The following is a 21,936-nucleotide window of genomic DNA, read 5'->3' as shown; positions in this document are numbered from 1 at the left end:
CTAAATGTTATAATGTCCTATAGTAGCTAAATGTTATAATTTCCTATAGTAACTAAAGGTTATCATGTCCTATAGTAGCTAAATGTTATAATTTCCTATAGTAGCTAAATGTTATCATTTCCTATAGTAGCTAAATGTTATCATTTCCTATAGTAGCTAAACATTATCATGCCCTATAGTAGCTAAATGTTATCATTTCCTATAGTAGCTAAATGTTATAATTTCCTATAGTAGCTAAATGTTATTTCCTATAGTAGCTAAATGTTATCATTTCCCATAGTAGCTAAATGTTATCATGTCATATAGTAGCTAAATGTTATAATTTCCTATAGTAGCTAAACGTTATCATGTCCTATAGTAGCTAAATAAATGTTATAATTTCCTATAGTAGCTAAATGTTATCATGTCCTATAGTAGCTAAATGTTATCATGTCCTATAGTAGCTAAATGTTATCATGTCCTATAGTAGCTAAATGTTATAATGTCATATAGTAGCTAAACGTTATCATGTCCTATAGTAGCTAAATATTATCATGTCCTATAGTAGGTAAATGTTATCATGTCCTATAGTATCTAAATGTTATTTCCTATAGTAGCTAAATGTTATCATGTCCTATAGTAGCTAAATGTTATCATTTCCTCTCAACACTGGAAACAAAGAGCCAACAAAGACAAACCGGCCGCAGGGAGACTTGGGGCCCTGTGAGAGGCCTTATGACTGTAAGAAATCATACAACCACAGATAGATGGGCTAGAGTTGGAATCTTTAGGAAGTCCACAAATTCTCTTCATGAAATGTACATAACCTTAGTTCACACTGCAATGAGGGGAAGACAGATAGAGAGAAGGAAAGAGGGGAAGAGATCACATCACCTGGCTCTGGAGATCTGTGTGATTGGATGGGGGATGCATTTTACAGTTACACAGATCATCATCTCTATGATAATTCATAAATCCCTACAACTGTTAATGTTGCTGTTATAAGTTTCCTACCTGACGTGGACCTACTGTGTCTAAATTACAGATATAGGTAAAATAGCACTTCCTGCAAGGTATAATATCTCACCATCAACGAAAATATTATTGTTCCCACTATTAATTTATAATACAGAGAATCTTGAAATATTCATAAGCCAGCTACTATATACACTATAAAAGGAAATGGTCTTCATAGACTGTCTGTATATGATGAGCTAGCCTCATAACAGCTGGAGGCTAAAAACACAGTATCCATCTGAGAGAGAGGTGCTTTAAAGGGAAGGTTGTTGTATAGCTTGGTAGCTCTGTCAGAATCCTTAGCCGTTGTGAAGCAGCCTAGGGAGGCGTGGTGAGAGAGGTGACTGGCTGGTTGTTGTTGTGTGGTGGAAGGAACATGGATATCAGAGGAGGCTGGTGGGAGTAGCTATAGGAGGACGGGCTCATTGTAATGGCTGGAATGGAATATATGGAACGGTATCAAACGCATTGAACATATGGAAACCACATGTTTGACTCCATTCCATTGAATCCATTCCAGCCGTTACAATGAGCCCCCCTCCTATTGCTCCTCCTACCAGCCTCGTCTGCAGGACCCCTCAGACCTCTGGTTCTGCTTTGAGAAACATAATGATTCTAAAGCTGAAGTTCAGAAGGGGCATCAAATACATGGTTCCTGGTATTTTGCTTCAAGGCTAGAAAATCATCTCTCATTTGAAAGGGCATAGTGCATAGTAAAAAGAAAGACCCAAGGCAAATTTGAACCGATTTTCAAACAACCAAATCATCCAGACCATATTGGCTGAAAATATACATAGCTACTATAAAGAAATCTAATGTTCCTAGAAGGTAATATTGAGGCCAGTGATCCCCCTAATGTCACAGAGATAGAGAGAAGAATGGTATCTCCACACCACTGTCAAATCTCCAAGTTCAACCATTTTTTACTGAACACAATATGGTTCAGATAAAACATTTATAATGAAACAACATCTAGTGCTATTCCCAGTTCCATCTGTGATGTGATGAGGGGTCCACTCAGGCTTTCCACCTCTTCGTGAGCTCTGGTGGCATTATTTAATTTTAAAACTCCATTACACTGTAAATTCACATTGGTGGATTTATAAAGTCACATAGGTGCATGCTGCCATAATGTACTCTCAGTAAAAACCGCTGAGTAGTTCCACTTTAATATTTAAAATAAGCAGCAGCTAAAACTCTATTGTGCCTTTGGACAAAAATACCCACAGCATTAACAACCAACCGCTGTATGACTGGAGGAGTGGGAAATTGGCTGCTGAGGTCTGGGATTCTGAATAGTATGCCCCGTCACTACAGGTGACACAAGGGACAGAGTCACGGGTTGACAGACAAAGAGGGACATGTTAGAAGCATGTGAGAGGGACATGATTGAGTTACAGAGCATTCACTTTGACAGTAGCACCACAGGCCCCCAATAGTTGCTCCTGAACCAGCACTTAAAAATTAGTGTTGAGAAGCATACAAATTCAACATGGCACCTAAAGATACCAGAATTATAAGGAAGGCACGCAGGCACACAGGGGCACACACAAGGAGCTGCTGTCTTGTCTTGTTGAACTGACCCAGTTATTACCAGCAGCATTAAACACATCAGATTTACACTGCAGCTATTGAAATACAAGCATGAGTTATTTTGGGAACCTAAGACTGGAAAGCGCTCAATAGCACCAAAACCCTGTTTTCTAAAGTTGGCTTTACTAAGCAAAACAAGCAGGACACAGGCTCCCCTCCAATGGTACCTTATTCCCTTTATAGTGTGCTCTACTTTTGACTAGGGCCCATAGGGGTGCCGGAGGGGATGGCTGCCGTTTTACGGGCTTCTAACCAATTGTGCTATTTTGTGTGTTGTTTCGCATTGTTCGTAACTTCTTTTGTACATACAGTGGGGAAAAAAGTATTTAGTCAGCAACCAATTGTGCAAGTTCTCCCACTTAAAAAGATGAGAGAGGCCTGTAATTTTCATCATAGGTACACGTCAACTATGACAGACAAAATTATAAAACAAAATCCAGAAAATCACATTGTAGGATTTTTAATGAATTTATTTGCAAATTATGGTGGAAAATAAGTATTTGGTCAATAACAAAAGTTTCTCAATACTTTGTTATATACCCTTTGTTGGCAATGACACAGGTCAAACGTTTTCTGTAAGTCTTCACAAGGTTTTCACACACTGTTGCTGGTATTTTGGCCCATTCCTCCATGCAGATCTCCTCTAGAGCAGTGATGTTTTGGGGCTGTCGCTGGGCAACACGGACTTTCAACTCCCTCCAAAGATTTTCTATGGGGTTGAGATCTGGAGACTGGCTAGGCCACTCCAGGACCTTGAAATGCTTCTTACGAAGCCACTCCTTCGTTGCCCGGCGGTGTGTTTGGGATCATTGTCATGCTGAAAGACCCAGCCACGTTTCATCTTCAATGCCCTTGCTGATGGAAGGAGGTTTTCACTCAAAATCTCACGATACATGGCCCCATTCATTCTTTCCTTTACACGGATCAGTCATCCTGGTCCCTTTGCAGAAAAACAGCCCCAAAGCATGATGTTTCCACCCCCATGCTTCACAGTAGGTATGGTGTTCTTTGGATGCAACTCAACATTCTTTGTCCTCCAAACACGACGAGTTGAGTTTTTACCAAAAAGTTATATTTTGGTTTCATCTGACCATATGACATTCTCCCAATCCTCTTCTGGATCATCCAAATGCACTCTAGCAAACTTCAGACGGGCCTGGACATGTACTGGCTTAAGCAGGATTTGAGTCCCTGGCGGCGTAGTGTGTTTCTGATGGTAGGCTTTGTTACTTTGGTCCCAGCTCTCTGCAGGTCATTCACTAGGTCCCCCCGTGTGGTTCTGGGATTTTTGCTCACCGTTCTTGTGATCATTTTGACCCCACGGGGTGAGATCTTGCGTGGAGCCCCAGATCGAGGGAGATTATCAGTGGTCTTGTATGTCTTCCATTTCCTAATAATTGCTCTCACAGTTGATTTCTTCAAACCAAGCTGCTTACCTATTGCAGATTCAGTCTTCCCAGCCTGGTGCAGGTCTACAATTTTGTTTCTGGTGTCCTTTGACAGCTCTTTGGTCTTGGCCATAGTGGAGTTTGGAGTGTGACTGTTTGAGGTTGTGGACAGGTGTCTTTTATACTGATAACAAGTTCAAACAGGTGCCATTAATACAGGTAACGAGTGGAGGACAGAGGAGCCTCTTAAAGAAGAAGTTACAGGTCTGTGAGAGCCAGAAATCTTGCTTGTTTGTAGGTGACCAAATACTTATTTTCCACCATAATTTGCAAATAAATTAACTAAAAATGTGATTTTCTGGATTTTTTTTCTCAGTTTGTCTGTCATAGTTGACGTGTACCTATGATGAAAATTACAGGCCTCTCTCATCTTTTTAAGTGGGAGAACTTGCACAATTGGTGGCTGACTAAATACTTTTTTTCCCCACTGTAATGTTGATGCTACCGTCTCTTATGACTGAAAAGAGCTTCTGGATATCAGAACAGCAATTACTCACCTCGAACTGGACTAAGATTTTTTCTTTAATGAGTCTGACGCGAAGGATATAATGCTGCTCCTGGACAAGGCCCAAATCCCCGTCATTTGCATGAAGAAAAGAAGGAAATACAGGGGGCGCAGATCAGGGTGCCTTGTGAGACTACGTCGGCGAGTGGGTAACCCGCCTCTACCATCCATTCTATTGGCCAACGTGCAATCACTGGAGAATAAACTGGATGAGCTCCGTTCGAGACTATCCTACCAACGGGATGTTAAAAACTGTAATATCTTATGTTTCACCGAGTCGTGGCTGAACGACGACACCGATAATATACAGTTGGCTGGGTTTTCCGTGCATCGGCAAGACAGAACAGCTACGTCCGGTAAGACGAGGTTGGGGTGTGTGTCTATTTGTCAATAACAGCTGGTGCGCGATGTCTAATATTAAGGTAGTCTCGAGGTATTGCTCGCCTGAGGTAGAGTACCTCATGATAAGCTGTAGACCACACTATTTACAGAGAGTTTTCATCTATATATTTCACAGCCGTCTATTTACCACCACAAACCGACGCTGGTACTAAGACCGCACTCAACGAGCTGTATAAGACCATAAGAAAACAAGAAAATGCTCATCCAGAAACGGCGGGGGACTTTAATGCAGGCAAACTCAAATCCGTTTTACCTAATTCCTACCAGCATGTGACATGTGCAACCAGAGGAAAATAAAAACTACCACCTTTACTCCACACACAGAGACGCGTACAAAGCTCTCCCTCGCCCTCCATCTGGCAAATCTGACCATTACAGGACTAAGATTGAATCCTACTACACCGGTTCTGATGCTCGTCGGATGTGGCAGAGCTTGCAAACTATTATGGACTACAAAGGGAAACTCAGCTGCGAGCAGACCAGTGACGCGGGCCTACCAGACGGGCTAAATGCCTTTTATGCTCGCTTCGAGGCAAGCAACACTGAATCATGCATGAGAACACCAGCTGTTTCGGACGACTGTGTGATCACGCACTCTGTAGCTGATGTGAGCAAGACCTTTAAACAGGTCAACATTCACAAGGCCGCGGGGACAGACGGATTACCATGACATGTACTCAGAGCATGCGTGGACCAACTGGCAAGTGTCTTCACTGACATTTTCAACCTCTCCCTGACCGAGTCTGTAATACCTACATGTTTCAAGCAGACCACCATAGTCCCTGTGCCCAAGAATGCGAATGTAACCTGCCTAAATGACTACCGCCCCCGTAGCACTCACGTCAGTAGCCATGAAGTGCTTTGAAAGGCTGGTCATGGCTCACATCAACACCATCATCCACGGAAACCCTAGACCCACTCCAATTCGCATACCGTCCCAACAGATCCACAGATGACGCAATCTCAATCGAATTCCACACACACCTCCCTCAGCAACTGGATCCTGGACTTCCTGACGGGCCGCCGCTAGGTGGTAAGGGTAGGCAATAAACCATCTGCCACGCTGATCCTCAACACGGGGGCCCCTCAGGGGTGCGTGCTTAGTCCCCTCCTGTACTCCCTGTTCACTCACAACTATGTGGCTAAGCACGACTCCAACACAATCATTAAGTTTGCTGATGACACAACGGTGATAGGCCTGATCACTGACAACGATGAGACAGCCTATAGGGAGGAGGTCAGAGACCTGGCAGTGTGGTGCCACGACAACAACCTCTCCCTCAACATGAGCAAGACAAAGGAGATGATCGTGGACTACAGGAAAAGGAGGGCCGAACACGCCCCCATTCACATCGTAGCTGTAGTGGAGCGGGTCGAGAGTTTCAAGTTCCTTGGTGTCCACATCAACCAACAAACTATCATGGTCCAAACACACCAATAAACTTGTGAAGAGGGCACGACAACACCTTTTCCCCCTCAGGAGAAAATATTTGGCATGGGTCCCCAGATCCTCAAAAGGTTCTACAGCTGCACCATCGAGAGCTTCCTGACCGGTTGCATCACGCCTGGTATGGCAACTGCTCGGCATCCGACCATAAGGCGCTACAGAGGGTAGTGCGTACGGCCCAGTACATCACTGGGGTCAAGCTTCCTGCCATCCAGGACCTATATACTAAGTGGTGTCAGAGGAAGGCCCAAAAAATTGTCAAAGACTCCAGTCACCCAAGTCATAGACTGTTCTCTCTGCTACCACACGGCAAGTGGTACCGGAGCGCCAAGTCTAGGTCCAAAAGGCTCCTTAACAGCTTCTATCCCCAAGCCATAAGACTGCTGAACAGTTAATCAAATGGCCACCCGGAATATTTGCATTGACACCCCCCCACCCCTTTATTTTTACACTGCTGCTACTTGCTGTTTATTATCTATGCATAGTCACTTTACCCCTACCTACATGTACAAATTACCTTGACTTACCTGTACCTCCGCACATTGACTCGGTACCGGTACCCCCTGTATATAGCCTCATTCTTGTTATTTTGTGTTATTTTTATTTTTTATTTTCACTTTATTATATTTAGTAGATATTTTCTTAACTCTATTTTCTTAATAATAATAATATGCCATTTAGCAGACGCTTTTATCCAAAGCGACTTACAGTCATGCGTGCATACATATATATATTTTTTGTGTATGGGTGGTCCCGGGGATCGAACCCACTACCTTGGCGTTACAAGCGCCGTGCTCTACCAGCTGAGCCACAGAGGACCACGCAGAGGACTTCTTAAAACGACATTGTTGGTTAAGGGCTTGTAAGTAAGCATTTCACGGTAAGGTCTACACCTGTTGTATTCGCCGCATGTGACAAATACAATTTGATTTGATTTGACTATATAGGGAATAGGGTGCCATTTGGGACGCAGTCACAGTCCCCTGGGAGGCAGCTGGAGGTTCCCTCAGAAACTAGTCTAATCCTGAAGTTAACTTGAGAAAACAATCAGAATTTGAGAAACTTGCATGGCAGCAGTATATTACTGATCTATGACAGTAAAGCCTGGACGGGCAGTTTGAACACTATTGCATGATGATTGAATGTGTTCTGTCATGCGTCTGAACAGCATCCCTACATCATCTGCTGTGTTAAGGGAGCAACACTCATAGTTGATTTACTGTTGGACCCTCACTTACCCCTGCCAACCCCATGCTGACGCCCACACTGGGAATGGATCCTGAAGACGTTGAGGGATGATGCATCTCAAAACATGCAAATATTCCAAACTCAAACTTTCTACAGACACACTTTAGAATCGAATGAATGGTTGACATAGAGAGTTACTGAAGTGATTATCTGAAGACATGGTTGAGTTCCTCTCTGTCTCATGAAGTGATCACTCCGTGAAACGAAACGTCTGTTCCTTCTCACTGGGTCATCAATTCCACTGAGAAGTTGTGCACTTTTATGCAATAAATCATTGATTTATTGCCGTTTCGATAATTGACAATAAAGAAGAATTATGCTTTAATCAAAAGTATATGCCACACATCACTGCATATATGCCACACAAGGCACATTGATTTTAATGGATTCAAGCAATAACTTTGATGCTCCTGCTGCTACATTGGTGAACTCAGGGTGATCTGTCATCCTCAGTCTCCCGTTAACAGAAACCTTCTGTTTGAAGACCTTTCCACTAACAGCCAGTTCAGCTTCCTCTTGCTGGCCTACATACAGGAGAGCAAAGCCTGACATTCTAACATCCCCGTTTCAGGGTGGTATCGTGGGAAGAGGTGAGAGCTACAGGATGTAGGAGAGCGTTAGGATGGCCAACTTGCTCACCAACAACATGTCTGCAACTTCAGGAAAGGTCTATGTTCACAGAGGGAAACCACTACCTTTAAAGAGTAGGATAAGATACTGTAAAAAGAGTAGAGATACCCACTTGTTACAGAAGCTAAACATCTCATAGTTGACAGCTCATGTAATCTCGGAACCCAGAACCCAGAGACTACAGCTCATGTAGTAGCAAACCTGCCTCCCTTGAACTAATCTCTGAAATGGCAACCTGTCCAATTTACAACTACAGATACTCTATATGGAGAAAGCAGCAGGGTGATGAGGCAGTACAGAAGGTCAGGTAAAAGGAAGGAGCAGAAGGCTTCACACCACGTAGAAACAGAGACACCCTGTGAGACTTCTTCATCTTTCAATCTGTGAAACCTAACCTTCATCAATGATAGTTTATGTAGTCTCCTCTTCTCTTATATTACCAGTATTTATCCAGGAAAGACCCTGAGGTTAGAAGCTTAGTGGTTAAGAGCGTTGTGCCAGTAACCGAAAGGTCGCTGGTTCTAATCCCCGAGCCGACTAGGTGAAAAATCTGTCGATGTGCCCTTGAGCAAGGCACTTAACCCTAATTGCTCATGTAAGTCGCTCTGGATAAGAGCGTCTGCTAAATGACTAAAATGTAAAAATGTAAAATGTAAGCTCTTCTTCTTCTGTGGTCTCCTCTTTTCTCTCATCTCCACAGTGATTCAAACACTCCCGCCCCCAGGGAGCGGCTGAGATAGACCTGCTGAGATAGACTGGTCTTCACCTGTCAACCGGACCAAAATGACCATTGGCTGGGAGGTACAGTACACCACATGACCAAAAGTTCCAAAATCATGGACATTAATATGGAGTTGGTCCCCCCTTTGCTGCTATAACAGCCTCCACTCTTCTGGGAAGGCTTTCCACTAGATGTTGGAACATTGCTGCAGGGACTTGCTTTCATTCAGCCACAAGCATTAGTGAGGTCGGGCACTGATGTTGGGTGATTAGGCCTGGCTCGCAGTCGGCGTTCCAATTCATCCCAAAGGTGTTCGATGGGGTTGAGGTCAGTGCTCTCTGCAGGCCAGTCAAGTTCTTCCACACCGATCTCAACAAACCATTTCTGTATGGACCTCGCTTTGACACGGGGGCATTGTCATGCTGAAACAGGAAAGGGCCTTCCCCAAACAGTTGGCACAAAGTTGGAAGCACAGAATTGTCTAGAATGTCATTTTATGTTAAGATTACCGTTCACTGGAACTAAGGGGCCTAGCCAGAACCATGAAAAACAGCCCCAGACCATTATTCCTCCTCCACCAAACTTTACAGTTGGCACTATGCATTCGGGTTGGTAGCGTTTTCCTGGCATCCGCCAAACCCAGATTCTTCCGTCGGACTGCCAGATGGTGAGGCGTGATTCATCACTCCAGAGAACGCGTTTCCACTGCTCCAGAGTCCAATGGCGGTGAGCTTTACACCACTCCAGCCGATGCTTGGCATTGCGCATGGTGATCTTATGCTTGTGTGCGGCTGCTCGGCCATGGAAACCCATTTTATGAAGTTCCTGAAGAAACAGTTATTGTGCTGAAGTTGCTTCCAGAGGCAGTTTGGAACTCGGTAGTGAGTGTTGCAACCGGGGACAGACGATTTTTATGCGCTTCAGCACTCGGCGGTCCCGTTCTGTGAGCTTGTGTGGCCTACCACTCCGTGGCTGAGCCGTTGTTGCTCCTAGACGTTTCCACTTCACAATAACAGCACTTACAGTTGATTGGGGCAGCTCTAGCAGGGCAGAAATTTTACGAACTGACATCCTATGACAGTGCCACATTGAAAGTCACTGAGCTCTTCAGTAAGGCCATTCTACTGCCAATGTTTGTCTATGGAGATTGCATGGCTGTGTGCTTGATGTTATATACCGGTCATCAACCGGTGTGACTGAAATAGCCAAATCCACTCATTTGTAGCGGTGTCCACATACTTTTGTATATATAGTGCATCTCAGTCTGGCTGGAAACATGTGATTGACACCTAAAACAGGAGAGGAAAAGCCAACTCGGCAGAAACATGATATAAGAGATGAAGGGATCACCATGGATGACAACCATCTGTCAATCATCTGGAACAGGAAGCATTTTCTTGACCTTAGGAGAAAAGGCCTCAGGGATGAGAGGGATTCTGGTGTGAAAGAGGATTTGTCTGAGTGATCTTGTTCCTCACCTACCCTGCCACTCTAAGACCTCCTGACTGAGTGGGATGGAGGGAGAGAGGGATTGAGGAAGGGATGGAGGGAGGGAGGGAGAGAAATGGAGAACCATAACCAACATCTCACCTGGACACCCCTTAAAATGATTTAATGGCATAAAACAGACAACTGTAAAGCCTGCATATATTATGCCTGTATAGAGATTTCTATCTTGTATTTTACGTCACTCCTAATGGAAAATAATAATTTGACACTGAATTAAAAAACTACGTAAATGAGCTCAACATCGCTCTTTGCCTGGAGAGTAAGAATAGGGTTAAAAGGAAAATATAAAAATACTTTGGAAGTCATGTTTTTCCAGAGCAATCTACTATAAAACGTATTCATTTATTATTACAGTCCCCCAGTCTCCATCCCATGTCAACATTACAAACTATTAATCAACTTCTACATGATGACTCCTGCTGTGTGATGCTCATTCAGAAAATGAGACCTCTGTGATAATGAGGAGAAACCCAGAGGTGCGTTTCAGGTTCCATACATTAGAATGAGAGGATGGTTGTGTCTAGAATGGCACCCTATAACCTATTTAGTGCACTAGTAATGCACTATATACACTGCTCAAAAAAATAAAGGGAACACTAAAATAACACATCCTAGATCTGAATGAATGAAATAATCTTATTAAATACTTTTTCTTTACATAGTTGAATGTGCTGACAACAAAATCACACAAAAATTATCAATGGAAATCAAATGTATCAACCCATGGAGGTCTGGATTTGGAGTCACCCTCAAAATTAAAGTGGAAAACCACACTACAGGCTGATCCAACTTTGATGTAATGTCCTTAAAACAAGTCAAAATGAGGCTCAGTAGTGTGTGTGGCCTCCATGTGCCTGTATGACCTCCCTACAATGCCTGGGCATGCTCCTGATGAGGTGTGTGGCCACCTGCGCCAATCCAGACCTCCATGGGTTGATAAATTTGATTTCCATTGATAATTTTTGTGTGATTTTGTTATCAGCACATTCAACTATGTAAAGAAAAAAGTATTTAATAAGATTATTTCATTCATTCAGATTTAGGATGTGTTATTTTAGTGTTCCCTTAATTTTTTTGAGCAGTGTATATAAGGAATAGGGTGCCATTAGGGACGTATTCGATACAATACACTCCATTCGTTACACATTATTACACATGTATCAATTATAAGTGGTGTGAGAGGGATGTCTGGCACAGGGTCTAATGGTTGCTGGGAATGGATTTCTTCAGATACAATAAATGTTCCATTGATCAACAATGTCGTAGGTGCCATTAAAATATTGTGAATACAGTTCTATTAGTGAGTAAGCATCTTGAAGACTGATTGAATTTTAATATTATTTATTAAAGAAGTCCCAAATCAATACTTATAGTCAGCCGAACATCAGAATAATGGGGAAAAAGTTGTTTGCTTTCAAGGCATTTTTCAATACCTTGGATAGGTAGATAGACGTCTGTCTAATGGGAATGTTAGACTCTACAGAGCTCCAATAGACATACTGACAGTGAAGATAGGGATAATTAATTCACAACCTAAGAAGCAACAGCAACAAAGTCTCAGTTCATATCCAATCATCTTATCGTAAAGTCACGTGGCTCACTGCCAGTCTATCAACTCGCTCTTATGATCTTATGTTGAAGTCATTATTTATTCCTGTGACATGGTGGTGGGGGAAATTAGGTCCAGAGATGTGAAGTAACACAACAATAGAGTGTGTGTGTGTGTTTTGTGTGTGATGAGTATAGTGTGTGTATGGTGTGTGTTTTGTGCCTGTGTGCATGCTCCATGTCTGGGCCAGCAGCGGTTCATCCAGAGGTAATGGACGGTCGGCTCTCACTCCAACGGTCGGCTCTCCCTCCAACGGTCGGCTCTCCCTCCAACAGAGACATTGTTTGTAAATCTGTTGTTCGTCTGACTGGCTGAACAAATCTCTTATCGACTGCTGATAAATGCCACCACTGAGCTGGGCACCAACCAGCTTATTCTTCTCAACACACACACAGACAGAGACACATAGACAGAGAACGAGAGAGATCAAGAGAGACAAAAAACTAAAACTTTATTAAATCAAAAGTATATTTTCTGTCAAGTATGAAATAGAATATATAAACACTTTACATATCAGTCTTTTCATTAAAAATAATAACACAACAAACAAAAACAGAATAGAGAAAACCAAGGGTGGGGTGAATGTCCCAACGACAATTAAAACTTTATCTAATAAGGTTAAAATTGTGACAGTGTCTAAGGAGACACTGTACAGTGGCAGTTCATGTTCTGGGTGAAGACCCATGGGGCGGCGCACAATTGGCCCAGCGTCGTCCAGGGTAGGGGAGGGAATGGCCGGCAGGGATGTAGCTCAGTTGATAGAGCATGGTGTTTGCAACGCCAGGGTTGTGGGTTCGATTCCCATGGGGGGCCAGTATGAAAAATATAAAAAATTATGTATGCACTCACTAACTGTAAGTCGCTCTGGATAAGAGCATCTGCTAAATGACTAAAATGTAAATGTAAGACCCAGCATCACAATGGCACAGCATTTTAACTCCTGACCCATGACCTCTCACTCCTGACCAATCGCAGCCCTGGATTCCAACACTACCCAAGAGCAGGCAGGGAAAACCAGTTTAGGTGATTCCTGGTATATCAACAAAATAAATCAATTTATTTTGGACTCATTCAGCAGTTTTTACCTTATTAAGGGCAATACCATTGGAAATGAATGTCCAAAGTTCAATTGAAAATTATGCTGTTGCTGCTGTCAAGACATTTTGATAAATAGCCCAATGTCAAAACATAGTTTTAAAGTGCCCAAATCAATAACTAATATGCACAAACAGTTTGTGATATATCGAAAACCGAAGGATAAAATGTACCGGGGGAACCGGAGATATTTTTACATCACTGACAACCAGGAGAACACAGTCAGCTACAGAAACGCAACAATGTTTTATCAATCACTCATATTGATTATCACGTTGAAAACAATTGTGCGAGAGGGGGAGATGAGGTTGCACGTCCTGTTAAAACTAACACTGCTAAAAAAACAAAGAATCTGGGAATAATGTGTACATCACTGGTTAGAGGACAATTTGTAGAAGACAGCTAGCTACATTTTGAAGTGTTGCATTTTGATTCAAGTGAGTCGCCAACGCGGTAAGTGTAACAACACTTTTTTTGTTAATCACTTCCATCGATATCACGCTGAAATCAATAGGACAAGGGGCAAATGTTTAGGGTGTAGCGCTGTTTAAATTAACACTATTCAAAGGCCACACGGAATCTTGGAATAACCCATACAGTGCCTTCCTGAAAGCATTCATACCCCTTGACTTATTCCACATTTTGTTGCATTACAGCTGAATTCAAAATGGATTAAATCAAAAAATGATTACCCATCTACACACAATACACCATAAAGACAAAGTGAAAACATGCATTTAGAAATGTTTGCAAATTTATTGAAAATGTCAATACTTTGTAGAAGCACCGATTACAGCTGTGAGTCTTTCTGGGTAAGTCTCTAATAGCTTTCCACACATGGATTGTGCAACATCTGCCCATTATTATTTTCACAATTCTTCAAGCTCTGTCAAATTGGTTGATGATCAACCATTTTCAGGTCTTGCCATAGATCTTAAAGTAGATTTAAGTCAAAACTGTAACTCAGCCACTCAGGAACATTCACTGTCTTCTTGGTAAGCAACTCCAGTGTAGATTTGGCCTTGTGTTTTAGGTTATTGTACTGCTGAAAGGTGAATTCACCTCCCAGTGTCTGATGGAAAGCAGACTGAACCAGGTTTTCCTCTAGGATTTTGCATGTGCTTAGCTCCATTCCGTTTCTTTTTTATCCTGAAAAACTCCCCAGTCCTTAACGATTACAAGCATACCCATAGCATGATACAGCCACCACTATGCTTGAAAATATGGAGAGTGGTAATGTGCTGTATTAGATTTGCCCAAAAAATAACACTTTGTATTCAGGACTAAAAGTTAATTGGTTTGCCATATTTTTTGCAGTATTACTTTAGTGCCTTGTGTAAACAGGATGCATGTTTTGTAAAACGTTTTATTCTGTACAGGCTTCCTTCTTTTCCCTCTGTCAGTTAGGTTAGTATTGTGGAGTAACTACAATGTTGTTGATCCATCCTCAGTTTTCTGCTATCACAGCCATTGAACTCTGTTTTAAAGTCACCATTGGCATCATGGTGAAATCCCTCAGCGGTTTCCTTCCTCTCTGGCAACTGAGTTAGGAAGGACGCCTGTATCTTTGTAATGACTGGGTGTATTGATACACCATCCAAAATGTAATTAATAACTTCACCATGCTCAAAGGGATATTCAATGTATTTTTGTTTTTGTCTTTGTGATTGAATCTGTGTTTGAAATTCACTGTTCGACTGAGGGACTTTACAGATAGTTGTATGGTGTGGGGTACAGTGATGAGGTAGTCATTCACACAGTCCATGCAATTTATAATAATATAATAATAATATGCCATTTAGCAGACGCTTTTATCCAAAGCGACTTACAGTCATGTGTGCATACATTTTTTTTTTTTTTTGTGTATGGGTGGTCCCGGGGATCGAACCCACTACCTTGGCGTTACAAGCGCCGTGCTCTACCAGCTGAGCTACAGAGGACCATTTACGTGACTTGTTAAGCACATATTTACTCCAGAATATATTTAGGCTTGCCATAACAAAGGGGTTGAATACTTATTGACTCAAGACATTTCAGCTTTTCATTTTTAATTTGTAAACAATTCCACTTTGACATTATGGGGTATTGTGTGTAGACCAGTGACAATTAAAAAAAATATTTAATCCATTTAAAATTCAGGATGTAACACAAAATGTGGAAAAAGTAAAGGGGTGTGAATACTTTCTGACGGCACTGTACATGGTTGGTTAGATGAGAACTTGTAGAAGGTTTACATCTATACTTTGGAATAGCAGGTGTTAATTTCAGGATGCTGCCATCAAGGAAAAGGCAACAAATCACTTTTTCTGTTAGTTAACTTCAACGAATCACAACGCGTCATAGGATATATCAACAGTGACAACAGTTAGCAATTTATCTTAGGTCATCGTGATGACTATAAACCTTTATACTAACAACACCAATCTGAGGTAAAAATGGTCTAATTTCACTCAATTCTAAGACGTGAAAATGCGAGTTTGTAAGGTAGTAACACAAACTGTCCACATTAGGGAAATAATAAAATAATTTTATATGGCAAAATAGTTCAACATGTCAATTTAAGATGATAGTATACGTTGCCCCCTCAAACTATTCAACAATGACATCTATCTCACTCATTTAAGCATTTACAGTTAAAAAATGCTCTCAAACACAATTTAACTGGGTGCTTTAGACTAGAGCCTCCTTAGTGTCTGTGCAGCTGCCTGAATGTTTGACGTCCCTACTAAGAGCAGTTGAGACTTGGACACTTGGTGAACTCTATAACCTGGCTGAAATGTTAGTAAATCAATGCCTCTGCAAGTGGCTAAAAATATAAATCACCTGCTAGAAGTAGCTATAAGACCTAATAAGAAGAATGGCATAAAGCAAAACAACAATAAACAACAACACAAGCTCCACCAACCACAGGTTCCAGTGAGTGGAGGTTGAGGCAGTGACCTGGTTGGTGGGTCTCGACCATAACCCTTTGACAGGTAAATGGGTCTCAACCATTGACATGGCATCATTGCATCTGTCCCATTATGGAGTCTGTGAGAGTACGGGCAGCACCATTGAGGTCATCTCCATTTTGAAGTAGTCCATTTTCTTCTTCTACTACTTCTATGAGTTAGCAAAAAAACTGAAATGGTGTTAATGCCACCAGGAGTGTGTTATTTCAACCGGTATAAAGCCAAGGTTGGCGATTTACTGCCACCTGCAGTTATGGAATGTTTGCTCACGAGTATAAATCATTGGCTGATCCCTCCTGATGACTTGGATGGAATTATGTGATTCTTCCTTAACCCATAGGAAGTCCCAGCTAACTATTTTTAAATGGTGTAAGTCATCAATGGCACTGCCCATGTTAGAATGGCCTTTTGGGCACTAGAATCCTCCATCTCTACCTTTCGAAGTTGGTGTTAGAAAGGTTGATCAAGAACATTGATGGAGCCAGGAGGACCGGCACCACTCATTGGTGAAGCCAGGGAGACCGGCACTGCTGATTGGTAGAGTCAGGAGGACCAGCACAGCTCATTGGTGGAGCCAGGACTGCCGCCACAGTGCAACTTGTATACTTCCTGCTTTGAGCTTTCAGCCAGGTCAGTCAGAAGATAAACAGTGATAACTAACGGTTGTATGATGAAGATGAGGATGATATTGCAGTGCATCCTGGGTGTTTGTCTCAGATAGCTCAGTTGACTTCATAAGGTACCAACCAGAGTCATATACACATATCGATCTCTATACATGGCTCTGGTACCAACACCACAGTAGAGAATAACAACAGCGAGGAAAAGATCCAATGGGACACATTCAGGCGTCTTAGTCGTTCTGCTGGTAACAATGTTTTAATGATTTACCCCTAAAAAACAACAGGAAATAGGAACACAGGATGTGACGTCAGAGTAAAATGTTTAGCTGCAGGCTCTGATTGGCCTAGATCAGACTCTTTGGCATCATACGACCAACGAATTCAGTAATTTGTTGAATTTATATAAAAGTCTTAATAGAAAAACAAACTCAAGTTAAACTAAATTAGCCAAAATCTCTCCTATTTTTATCTTACAATAAAACGGTGTTTGTTGAAAGTTTCTACATTAACCCTAAAAATGATCTACAACTATATTTAGATACCGACGTTATCCTACTGTACTAACCTACCTTTTCATTCTGTACAACACATTCAACTTGTTAAAACACATCCACACACGTACGCATAGCGTAGAAACAGAAAGATTCAGGTACCATGTGGTTGAAAAGTTGCTGGGGTAACTCAGGGGAGTGGTTCTGTGAGGCATTGTTCACAAACGTCCAATCAAACTTCCAGTTAATTTGTCCAAATCAAATTCATCCTCACATGAAGTCGTTAAGTTCCGCATCCAGGGCAGCAGCCATCTCATCAGCCTCTGAGCTGCTTCCTTCCTCTTCCTCATTAGAATCCTTAGTGGACTCGTCCGCCGACTCCCTCTCTTCCTCCACTTCCTCCTCCTTGGCCTCAGTGAGCTTGCGCTTCTGTCCCCTGGAGAGAGAGGGAGAGAATGGTTGATTGATGAGTAAAACCTTTTATCTTGACACTTACTGATATTGATACAAATCGAATTGTCTCCTAATATGCATGATGTTATATAATGTGTATAGATCATACTGAAGGCATGTCATTTATCCATTACCAGAAAGAGCAATGCAGCGAAACACAAAGGCAACAATGTTGAGGAAACAACCAGACATGAAAACTGAACCGTTTTGCAGCCATGTGGGGCTCTTTGGTAACTATTGCAACAATATTCAGACAGAACAGGGTGTTACTGATGTACCAAATCTCATATGCCCCTATCCAACATGAAAAGGACTCACCACTATATTGAAGATTCATAATTTGCCTTGTTCCACACAAGACTGCTCTAACAGTAACACCCCTGAGAACAGTAACACCCCTGAGAACAGTAACACCCCTGAGAACAGTAACACCCCTGAGAACAGTAACACCCCTGAGAACAGTAACACCCCTGAGAACAGTAACACCCCTGAGAACAGTAACACCCCTGAGAACAGTAACACCCCTGAGACTCTTCTCTTCTCCACAGAGCTGCAGCTAGTTTTATTTTACTGGAGCTGTCTAGTTACTGCTACTGTAGTTCTATTCTCCCCCAGCCGACGCCATTCACAAAAGGCTGAGAACGAGAGAAAGACAACTGCTAGGAGATGTGAAGCCTCGGTCCTGCTACAAAAAAAATAACTGTGCTGTGGTGGAGAGACAGAGAACAGAGAGAAGAAAAGAAGAAGAGAACAAAGAAGAGGCAGTAATAGAGAGAAAGTCACACAGACAGAGCACACGGCATGTCGTCCTCTGTAGCTCAATGTTGTCCTCTGTAGCTCAATGTGGTCCTCTGTAGCTCAGTTGGTAGAGCATGGCGCTTGCAACGCCAGGGTTGTGGGTTCGATTCCCAAGGGGGGCCAGTATGAAAATGAATGCACTCACTAACTGTAAGTCGCTCTGGATAAGAGCGTCTGCTAATTGACTAAAATGTAAATGTAAAAAAACAGAGAGGGAGAGAATAACATGTGTATTCAAGAGACCGAGGGACTTCCTCCAGGGGTTGAAGGGTTAAACATGCCCACCTCTCCCCTCCTCCACCCCTGGCTCTGTGACACCTCCCCTCTCCCCCCAGTGACACCTCCTCAGCAGAGGGGTTGTTAGCGTGATGCTAATGAGGCAGGTAGGAGGGCGTGTACAGTAGGATTATACCACACACACCTCCACAGAGATGAGAAGGGGACTCTCTCAGAGTGGTCTTCTGTCAGTTTGTCCCCCTAACCCCTCTCACCAACCCCTCCCCCACAGAGCAGCAACACTCTTGATTAGTGTGTTCATTAAAACTAGAACCGCCAAAGGCCGACGCCCACTGCCGTTTGATTTTGTGGTGAACCACAAGTGGTGGTGCTTATGTTTACGGCAAATCACTTGACCACACGCCTTGTGGGTTGATATTACTCTATTTTCCTTTCAATTCATCAAAAAAAGCTGTTACTGGACTTTACTTACTCATGTTTGGGTAGGTTACTTTCTAAATGTAATCTGATTACTTTCAGTCCCTGTTGGATTACTCTCCCCTTAAGATGCATTAGAAAACGACAAAAAGGATCCATCAAACGCATTTGGTGTGTCTGACTTGTGATCAGACGCGCTGAGGTGGAACAAATTAAAATTAGTATTCATCCTGCTACCAGCCACTTTTACCCCTGTTTACATCCTGCTACCAGCCACTTTTACCCCTGTTTACATCCTGCTACCAGCCACTTTTACACCTGTTTACATGTACATTCCTTCCTCAATCCCTCCAGTACCGCTGCACATTGGAATAAGAGTCCTGGCACTGACCTACCTGTATATAACCGAATTCTCCTGTTTCTTTTATTCTCTCTCGCACTTCACATGTTTTATTTCCTATCTATATTACTTCCTTTATTGCACATTATTGGGAAAGAGCTCGCAAGTTATGCATTTCACTGTACTGTTTTACACCTGCTGTATCCTGTGCATGTGACAAAATTGGAAACGAGAAACTTTGTCAAAAGAAACGGCTACTGGACTGTATCACTTACTACTACTCTATAACTAATCGAATCTACAAGTAAAAAAAAATCTAATGTATTACATTGTGGTGTTTTCAATGCGAGAGAAACAAAAATATGTTTTAGGCCTGTAGAGTAGGCAAATACAAAATGTATCCGTAACCTACATACATCAACAACTGACTCTTCGGTCCCGCTTATGAAGGCTTCATAAAGCATTCATATACGCTTCATAAGCACTACATAAATGGGCCACAAATCAATGTTATTCATGCCCTATATAGGTTTAATAGCGGCGGCAGGTAGCTTAGTGGTTAAGAGCGTTGTGCCAGTAACCGAAAGGTGGCTGGTTCTAATCCCCGAGCCGACTAGGTGAAAAAATGAAAAAACCGACTAGGTGAAAAAACCCTAATTGCTCCTGTAAGTCGCTCTGGATAAGAGCGTCTGCTAAATGACTAAAATGTCAAATGTAATAAATAAATTGATGTTATGTCACATTATGAATCTTTACAGAGCATGATATACGGTTATAGATGATTTGTAAAGCGGGAACGACTCTTCTTTCTATATAATTTCAAGGATATATTCCCACAAAGGTTTCTTTATGCAATTCATCTTTTATTTTTGTGTTCTGCATTATTTATCAAGTGTGGTGCTTATGTTTATGGCAAATAATTTGACCGTGTGCTTGCGGCTTGATATCCTTTTTTACTTTGTGAAAAGAAGCTGTTACTGGATTCTATTACTTACTATTAATAATCCAATCTATAAATACAACTTATAAAATATATTACATTCTGGTGTTTCTATTACAAGAAAAACTAAAATACATGTTGCAGTAGTTTTTATGATGGTATTTATTTAGGTTTATAACACAGTAGATTCATCTGATGCGTAGGCTCCTGAGAAGCCCAGCGGTTCTACTGTTAAAGGTCAGAGGTCATCTAACATTAGCTTAGGAAAAGCTCACAAAATGGCAGCCCTGTTCTAGTACAGTAGCCTACTGTGTGAAACGTTACCGTGTCTCTAAACTGAACCTCCATCACTATATGTGTCGTCATATAGTCTTGTCTAGCTTCCTACTGAATGACTTACTGGCATCAGGCTGTTTGGTTTGTAACCATAGAACACATATTAGGAGGTAATAGCAAGGTCATGTAGTGACTCAGAGCAGAGTTTAATGATATCTAGTATTCTAGTTGTGTTATCACAGCAGTTACATGAGGTTTTATTATTGTTGTCTTATCAAAACAGGGCCATCTCAGCAGTCATCTGAGGAGTAGAGTTCTTTAAACTGATCTCATCAGTGAAGGCTGGCTGCTGACAGCGAAGAATGTGTGTGTGTGTTTATTTGTGTGTGTGTGAGTTTAACTGTGTGTGTGTAACAGCTCTACATAAATAGGCAGCCTCGGGGGGAGTCTGTGTGTGTGTGTGTGTGTGTGTGTGTGGCAGCAGCAGGGGGGAGTTCCTTCACTGCTTTCCTCTCTACATGATTACCACCAATCTCAGACACAAGCACCCTGGCTATTAATACAACACACACCATGCCAAGACACGCACCACCTCACCCTTTAAAAACAAACTCCCCATTAATTAAACAACAGGTTTTTATCAGGAATGTACTTTGTTTCATTAGACAATATTGCATTTCTACATTCTGTTCATCCTTTTCTCTCCGTTCTCCAATTCTTCCGCTCCTTTTCCTGCCTATCCCTTTCTCTCTCATCATTAGCGTCTCAAATTAGCGAGGAGCTTGGGGCTCTGCCCTTAAAGTACTCCTTAACTAGCCCACAGGAACACTGTGGTATTCAGCTCTAACAGCCTGCAACGCGTTGAGAAATTGTTGAGTGGCTATGGCTAAAGCTCCAGTAATCTATTCATCTGAAGGTCCACAGAAAGGTGAGGAGCTAAAGTCTAACTCTGGTTCCTCTGAGTATTCAGTCCAGGCAGAGAGACTTCAATTCAGTTGAACACAGAGAGAATGACGCCAGTTCTAAACCCAATGTCTCTTTCCTCTGTATTACATACAGTATATCAACTTAGGGAGATGACTGAACAGGAATTTCTATTAAAAAGACCCTAGGGTTTCTATTCAGATAGAGAGAGAGAGAGATGGAGGGAATGGAGGAGAGACAGCAAGAGAGAAAGAGAGGGAGGGAGAAGAAAGAGAGAGAGAGA

At 42.1% G+C, this 21,936-nt stretch overlaps 1 protein-coding gene across 1 annotated transcript in view; it reads right to left on the bottom strand.

The window, feature by feature from the left end:
• Nucleotides 1-15,070: 15,070 nt before the first annotated feature.
• Nucleotides 15,071-21,936, bottom strand: part of LOC311132371 (RNA polymerase II subunit A C-terminal domain phosphatase-like) — a 103,480-nt gene continuing 96,614 nt past the window's right edge. Inside the window, exon 13 of the mRNA XM_084165626.1 lies at nt 15,071-17,704. Within this exon, the coding sequence (XP_084021752.1) occupies nt 17,539-17,704 (166 nt within the window). The 3' untranslated portion in view covers nt 15,071-17,538. The remainder of the gene's footprint in view (nt 17,705-21,936) is intronic.

Source organism: Coregonus lavaretus (assembly GCF_964263955.1).
Source record: "Coregonus lavaretus genome assembly, chromosome: 7".
In the NCBI taxonomy this organism is placed as follows: domain Eukaryota; kingdom Metazoa; phylum Chordata; class Actinopteri; order Salmoniformes; family Salmonidae; genus Coregonus; species Coregonus lavaretus.
The sequence above is the reverse complement of the archived record's forward strand: the minus strand, read 5'-3'. Positions and strand labels throughout refer to the sequence as shown.